This window comes from Boleophthalmus pectinirostris, unplaced genomic scaffold, assembly GCF_026225935.1.
Source record: "Boleophthalmus pectinirostris isolate CB_2022bp ecotype Guang Dong unplaced genomic scaffold, ASM2622593v1 HiC_scaffold_7, whole genome shotgun sequence".
Lineage (NCBI taxonomy): Eukaryota > Metazoa > Chordata > Actinopteri > Gobiiformes > Gobiidae > Boleophthalmus > Boleophthalmus pectinirostris.
In genome coordinates this window covers 27,796,670-27,804,779 of record NW_026571473.1, presented here as the reverse complement: position 1 = coordinate 27,804,779, position 8,110 = coordinate 27,796,670, and the positions used below count along the sequence as shown (strand labels likewise).

The following is an 8,110-nucleotide window of genomic DNA, read 5'->3' as shown; positions in this document are numbered from 1 at the left end:
AACTAAGGCTAAACAATGATGTACAATAAGTGACTATAGTCCACTAAGACATTCGTCTAACTGTATGACTGCACAGGATGAACTGGTTTTAAAACAGAACATTGTTGTTCTTTCTAAAATGTACAAAAGTTTTCCATTTATAACGGTCAAATGTAGATACGGATTACGGTCAGCAGGTGGCGCAGCGTATGTTTACTTGTTTTCCCATCGCGTGCAGAAACGTGCCCAAACCTGAGCCAAAGTTGATGAGCGCGTCCTTCATTCAAACTGCATTTTATTTTTTCATACATTTTGAATCTAACGTGTTTTAACGAATCTTTATAAATGACCCAAAGTCATAAAAAAAAACACTTTTTGACGAATAGACCCATAAAATAGCCCCCCGCCCTCCTTCTGCATTCTCTGGCCACGCACCGGTCACGTTTCGCTCCAGCCAATCAGAGACGCCCCTGAGCTGTGCGCTCCTATAAATCCCGCGTGGGCGCAAGAGCCAGCAGGAATGAACAACAAAAGAGCCCTTCTGTTCCTACAAACCTTTAACAATAGCTTTTATAACCGATTTATATTTGTCTACACTTAACATACGGTAAGATCTTTAACAAATCTACTTATGATGTGAAGCATTTATCTATTTTACTCTGAATTGTGTGTATTATTGTTCTTACTAGACCGCAGTAAGTGTTGTGGATTATTTTGCTTCCGTAGTAGAAGACTACAGCTTTGTTGTCAAGCGAAATGTTAAATCTACTTTGACTGCCCTTTGTTCTATCTGCTGCTTTTTATTGCGATTTTGTTACTTTACTACATATTTTCGAGCGTTTTGTTGCCATACCCTACATGCTTCGTTCAAAAATTTGTCTTAGATCTATAGCTTACATAATGTTTTGTTATATTTCAGGCCTCTTGAAATGTAAAAATAGTAAATGCTTTTTATAAGATATATTTTTTAATTTATTTTTATTTTTTTAACCCAGCCTAAGTCTTAATCCTAAGAAGTTGTTTTTGTTGTTGTTTTTTAGTTTTTAGTTTTTTTTTTTTTTTTTTTCTTTGTTAGATCAACTAATGCTGTCTTCATTCTCCTTCTCCTCTTTTTCTGTTTATTCTGTTTTATGTAACTTAACCCATGTGTTCTGAAAAACTGAACAGACCCTTTTGTATAATGAACACTTATGCAACAGGTTTGCACTGCCTATACATTTCACTTTTATGCTCTTCACACCATCTTGTTATGTCTCCTCTAGGAATTTAAGGGCTCAACATGGCCACCTCTTTGAGCTCCAAACTGAACAAAGCTGTGAAGCAGCAGTACATGGACCTACCTCAGGGGGAGAAGGTCCAAGCCATGTACATCTGGATCGACGGGTCTGGAGAGGGTCTGCGCTGTAAAACCAAAACCCTGGACTCTGAACCCAAGACTATAGAGGGTAAGGATTCAGTTCTATAATATGGAAATGAATTTTTGTTTGCATAATTTTCTTGTGCCACTTTAAATACATGCATGAGAATTTACTTAAAATTCTAGTATTTTAGAAGATAAAAGTAAAAAAAAAAGTTAAGTAGGTCTCATTTTCCATGTTCATCTATTTTAGTAGAACCCATCAAAACTGCAGTCTTCTCACAGAGCCTCACAAAAGTGATTCACACAATAGAAAGTTAGAAAATCAAAACATTGGAACAGTTATTGGTGAATAAAAGACAAGCAAATGTAGCACTGAGACCATGTGAAGGAATGTGTATGTAATAGATCCTTACTTTTTACCATACTGCTGCAACAATATAGACCCTGGAGCTTGCAATTTGAGATGTTTACATTGACACCACGATGGACTTTCCCACTATATTGCCAACAGCACAGAATCAGAATCCAATTGAAACTTATTGATTGGTTGTTTGTTTTTCAGACCTGCCAGAGTGGAACTTCGACGGGTCCAGTACGTATCAGTCCGAGGGGTCCAACAGTGACATGTACCTCATCCCGGCGGCCATGTTTAGGGACCCATTCAGGAAGGACCCCAATAAGCTGGTGCTGTGTGAGGTGCTCAAGTACAACCGGAAACCTGCAGGTGAGAAAAGAGGCTTGGTAATGTGGGGGACAAAAAAAAAGCGTCATTCACATATTTCATAATGCAGTATATGACTTAAAACATACACTATTGGTTCATTGATGGGTACATAGTGCTTCTAACAATCTAGAGATGTATTCTTTGTAAACAAAAATCAGCATTATTGTAAAGACTGCACATTTTGGAGAACCAGCTTCAGTCATCACTACTACTGTGTTCGTGTGGTGTGAATGATGTAACGCCCCAGTAAGGAAATTGGGTCTCCTAGATGTGAGAATCAATAAATCAATTTTCATCAGTGATATGAGGTCTGAAGGAACTACAATCCTGCTTAAACCAGCTCTCCGTGAAGATTTCCCAATTGCGGGAATAGTGTTGCCAGTAAACGACTATAAAAAAATTTACTGATTAACGAATTAAACTGATACACTTGTGCAGTTGTACAGTTTTATTTCTAGGTCATGTGAGTCTTTGCACGCAAAAGGGTCACCCATAACTGTTTACGTAAGCATCCTCAAGTTGATTAATTTAATTGACTTTTAGGATTTAGGATAGGCATTGGATTCCTTAAAGGTACAAGTCGACTCCGCTTAGTCAGAATGCCAGTTTTGTTTTGTTTTTTAGGTATTTTTAAGCTGCAATTGAATAAATATTATAGCTGTTTAATGCCATAGTGTGAAACATTTCAGACAGAGCAATGACCTATCCAGAAAAACAAGCAAGTGACAGACCCTCCACCAGAAAAGTTGCACAATGCACCTTTTAATAGTCTAGTAAAATATGACAATACATTTAAAGGTTCCATTTGTTATTGTCCAGTAGGCCTACTCAGTAAATGCAAACTACATACTTTAATACCATACATTTGCTTACAAAATGTTACAATAATAATGTAATTTTTGTCTTTGTTTTCATAGAAACCAACTTGAGACACATGTGTAAAAAGATCATGAGCATGGTGGACACTCAGCACCCCTGGTTTGGGATGGAACAGGAGTATACTCTTTTAGGTGTGGATGGTCACCCCTTTGGCTGGCCCTCCAATGGTTTCCCCGGCCCACAAGGTTTGTATTGGATTTCCTGTAACTCATGTTTGCCGTGTTTGCCAAGGCGTTCCATTGACTAATGGTGTGCTTGTGTTTTTGTGGTTAGGTCCTTATTACTGTGGAGTGGGAGCAGATAAGGCGTATGGCAGGGATGTGGTAGAAGCGCATTATAGGGCCTGTCTGTACGCTGGCGTGCAGATCTGTGGAACCAACGCAGAAGTCATGCCCGCTCAGGTAAATGTCTCTTTAAATTGCAAATATTTCACCCAAAGTTTCAATAGTTAAGATTGTCCATTGTTGAATTAGAAGAAAATTCACTATTACCAAGCTATCAGCAAAACTCTTAATTTCACTGCTGGAAGATCATATTCTTGGCATTTACTAGTTTACAAAATCAGAATACCAAAATGCTACTTTGGCTCTATTAAAAACAAAATCTAATGTTAACTTCACCCTATAAAAAGTTAAGTTAAATAACAGGACAATACAGAACTTGCACTTGATCAAGCTGTATAATTATTCCAATTTTGGTCACTGTAAAGAAAAGTATACATTCTAGACCGCACTTTGTAGGCTATGTATATTTCCTGCACCTACTACTTTCCTTAGACCAAAACGGATCTAATAATTAAACTTTTCCGTTGTGGCTTTTCAGTGGGAGTTCCAAGTGGGTCCTTGTGAAGGCATCAACATGGGGGATCACTTGTGGATAGCCCGCTTCATCCTGCACAGGGTTTGTGAAGACTTTGGCGTGGTGGCTTCCTTTGACCCCAAGCCCATCACTGGAAACTGGAACGGCGCTGGCTGCCACACAAACTTCAGCACAAAGGAGATGAGAGAAGATGGCGGGCTCAAGTGAGTACTCCAGAGGCTATTCAAGTGTGCTATAATCTCATCAAGCCTGCCCTATGACCCTTTGTCCACTTTGTCTTTAGCTACAAAGGATATTCTTCAACTGACATATCATATTAATGTGAAAGAAGTTGGTCCTTAAAGTTGTAAAATGTTTGCTTGGTTTACTGTGCAACTCAAATTGTAGTGTTGCACCCAAAGTCCAAATTTATAGGGAGAAAATTCAAAGTTTTTTTTTTTTTCAGTATGAGGGATTTTAGGCTTCAAAAAGTGTCTAGAATAATTTCTCAAAGGTCCTTGTATCCTAATTATTCACCACATAGTTTAAGTGTTTCACTCCTTCCAGAGGCCAGATTGAAGGCATGCTAACAGTGCACTTCCTGACTCTTGGACGATAAAACTATTAATATTCAGATGCTCACAACACAGTGGTCTCATTTCTACTCAATAGCTGCTTCTTCAATACTAGGGAAATCAAATTTTACTCAACTACACTCTAAAATCTGGTACAGCCAAATTAATGTCTCCAATTTGGAATGCTCTAAAAAGCAAAGTTGTTGTCATCGTTATTCAAAATTCCCAAACCTCCACAGTCAAAAACAAAATCATAACCACACTTCCCCTCTCTACAGAGTCATCGAGGACTCCATTGAGCGTCTCGCCAGGAGACACATGTACCACATCAGAGCCTACGACCCCAAAGGAGGCCTGGACAACGCTCGCCGCCTCACCGGGCACCACGAAACATCCAACATCGACGAATTCTCCGCCGGCGTCGCTAACCGGGGAGCCAGCATACGAATCCCGCGTTCCGTTGGCCAAGACAAGAAGGGCTACTTTGAAGACCGCCGCCCCTCCGCCAACTGCGACCCCTACATCGTCAGCGAAGCTCTTGTACGCACGTGTTTACTTAAAGAAGAAGGGGAGGAGCCTACAGAGTACAAGTGAACAGGCTCAAAATGCCTTCCAAAGTACTGTATATTATTCGCTATGTCTTTTTCGAGACTTTGATTATGACTTTCGTACTTGATGATTCGGCGTGTTGCGGGCCATGTACTCTTGTATGCAAAAATACTTTACCTCTTCCTCAACACTGCCTTTGACACTTCACTATTGTAGATGTATAGAAGGTATTATTGATTGTTTTTAACGTGTACTAATGAGCTTAACTGTAACCAAAGGATCATAATGTGTCTGAATGTTTTGGTCTTGGATATTGTCACTACGAAATCATTTACTTTTGTACTTTTTAATGGTGCATGTCTATTTCCTGAGATTTAATGTCACCTGAAGAAAATAGTTTAATAAACAGTTAACATTTTTACTACAAACTAATGGCTCTCATCACTCCATTCTAAACTATATGAAGGATTAATGGTTAGTGGGATTTGAAGGAACTGGATATACTTAAAAGTTTAAATTACATAAACATGAACTAGTTGTCCCCAGATGTAAACGTACAAATCAAATTGTAATTCTAACTTATTCTTCACTGCAAAAGCAATGGACATGAATCCATGTATCATGTGTTCATTTGTTTTTCAAACTAAAACCAAAAATAAGAAAATAAAAAAACTTATTTTCTTCATTATCTGTCTCCAAAACAAAATGGGGGGGGGAAAAAAAAAAAAAACTTAAACTACGATGCCAGACTTGAGCCAGGACTAAACCAGGACTTAACCAGGACTTAACCAGGGGGGTCTCAGTCTCGGTCTCAGTCCCGTCCTGGTCCTGGTCTCAGGTTTGATCACCTGACAGTCCATGCATGCACAGCTCCAGGTTTGTCCTGACACTCTTGATTGATTTCTGGTTTAGTCCTGATTTAGGACTGAGACCGGGATCAGACCAGAACTGAGCCCGGCTTAGACCTGGTCACCGTATGCCTTGGAGTTTAAATTATCCTTTTTTCCATTATTCATTTAAACAAAAAACAAAAAAATTGAAACCTGAAAAAACAAATCACTGTCCCTTTTTCATTTGGGTTTTGGAGACAAATAATGAAGAAAATAGTTGTTTTTTCATTTTCTTATTTTTGGTTTTATTTTGAAAAACAAATCAACAAATGATACACAGATTTAAAGTTATTTATAGTTTTCTGTTTTGGTTCTGAAGACCATTATCCAGTCAGAAAGCAGAATGAGTCATTTGGGTTTCCTGTTCCAAAGCTGAAATCCAGTTGGTTAAAACCTGAAAAGAACTCTGATGTCAATTCTCACCACCTAAACCTCAGTACCTGTAGCTACTATTCAAATTAAAATCTAGAGGCTTTGAGCTTTCACGAATGACAAAAACATGTACGATGGCTCTACAGTCAACCAGCTTTCCATATTTCTCAGATGTTACTTTGTATTTTGCAGATGTAAGCAAACCCACATTAGTTTTCCTGTGGCAGTAAGATCAAAATGGGACAGATTCTGAGCCGGACAATATCCTAACCTCACTTCACCCTCCAAGGTCTGTTATGGAAAATGTAATCTACAAAAGCATTCCTCCTCATTGCTTGGGAGTGCTGTATTTCCAGAGTGACTGATTGGGGAACACATCTTCTCTATTACTGAAACTTCTCTCATAACCAAGGTGTTGTGACTTGCGTGGTAAGGATGAAACAGTGAGGTGAACTGAGGTCAATCGAAAGACAATTTCTTCATCATAAACCTACCTGGAGTTGTTTTTTGTTTCATTCACACGTTTAACACACAAACCCTGCATAGTTAGACTGAGTTCTTCTCTTATTTTGTGATGTCGTGTGGTAATACATCATGTTTTTAAACTTTAAACACCTTCACTAGAATCATTTGGATAATTTCAGCTCTGACACTTCATATCTATACAAAACCAAAGGGTAAATGCAGTTATTAACTTGAAAACTTTACAAACTGACATGACATTACAAGGTGGAACATTTTGCCTTTAGAGATATAGACAGACTAATAATAAAGGATAACTCAAACATCTGACAAAACAAACTTAATGCAACTCTACTTATATACTGACGAGGTAAAAACATTATAACATAGTTTAAAGCTCACCAGAGTCCATTTTGTGTTATATAGGACCTGACAAATGATGATTGGATGAAATATAATGAATTCTCTAATATGGTAATTTCCTCTAAAGATAGTACTGTGTTTGGGGTTTGTATGTCCCAGTTTGCAAAGGTCAGTTCCTACAAAAGTAATATTAGGAAGGATCAGTACTGTAAGTTCTGGCAAAAGAACCCTTGATCGGAGCCAGGAAACGTGACTGTTTGTATCTCAGATTCATTCACTGATTCCTTAAATTGCAATATAAATAGTGCATGACGTAGCACTACTTATTACAGATGTTAGTGACGTTAGCTATTGCACATTTCCTTATTGCAGTTATATAGTTGTATTAGAAAGTTGATGAGTTGAACTAAAACCAAGTTTTTACTGCTTTTAGATTAGTAGGCCGGGTCTGGTTTATGCTGGTCGGTGTCCATAGAGTAATTCTAGGAAAGTGCTCCACGTGCTCTGGCAGAGAGGACTGTGAACCTTGGGGTTAGAGCCAGCAGACCAGAGACTGCAGATTGTAATGTTGGCCCAGTTTGAAGAATCAGCATGTACAGAATGTAGTGATTTCATTGTTTCTTTTGTCAACAATTTTTGGGGGGATTTTTAGTCCTTGTCTTTTGTTTTTGTCAAAATGTTGTTAAATTTTAATTTTATTTTTATTTATTTAGTTTAGTTCAAGTGCATAGGTTTGCAGGGACAGTGGGGACATGTCACAACCAATATTTGGGGAAGACAAAATAGTCCCTACCAATATTTGCCATTTTATTTTAATAAACAAAAATATAAATTGATTCCAATACTTTTCCAAACTCAGTAGTATTAATGTAACATCTTTTAGTTCACATTTTGTTCATTAGATGTTCTGAGATGTATTCAGTGATATGACAACAGGGTTACCCACGCCACTATTTCATTGGCTGCAACAGAGTGATGTCATTCATGGTGCCAGGAGCCTAAACTGGGTAGGTGTCCAGCACCCGAAGATGGCGGCAAGTGAAGACGCTTTTCACCAAACTCTGAAAAACTTTTCAAAAGGAACTTGTCTTCATCTTCAATTAAACTTGCCTTATAATGAGTCACTCCTGAAAAGCACACAAGTGGACCTCCCAAACGG

General features: G+C 38.3%; 1 protein-coding gene across 1 annotated transcript; it reads left to right on the top strand.

The window, feature by feature from the left end:
* Positions 1–447: 447 nt before the first annotated feature.
* On the top strand, positions 448–5,292 carry glulb (glutamate-ammonia ligase (glutamine synthase) b). Its single transcript, XM_020918714.2, has 7 exons — positions 448–586; positions 1,242–1,424; positions 1,902–2,063; positions 2,981–3,127; positions 3,216–3,343; positions 3,765–3,964; positions 4,594–5,292. Exons 2-7 carry the CDS (start codon positions 1,259–1,261, stop codon positions 4,907–4,909), a joined length of 1,119 nt encoding a protein of 372 aa, XP_020774373.1. The 5' UTR covers positions 448–586; positions 1,242–1,258; the 3' UTR covers positions 4,910–5,292.
* The last annotated feature ends 2,818 nt before the right edge of the window (positions 5,293–8,110 follow it).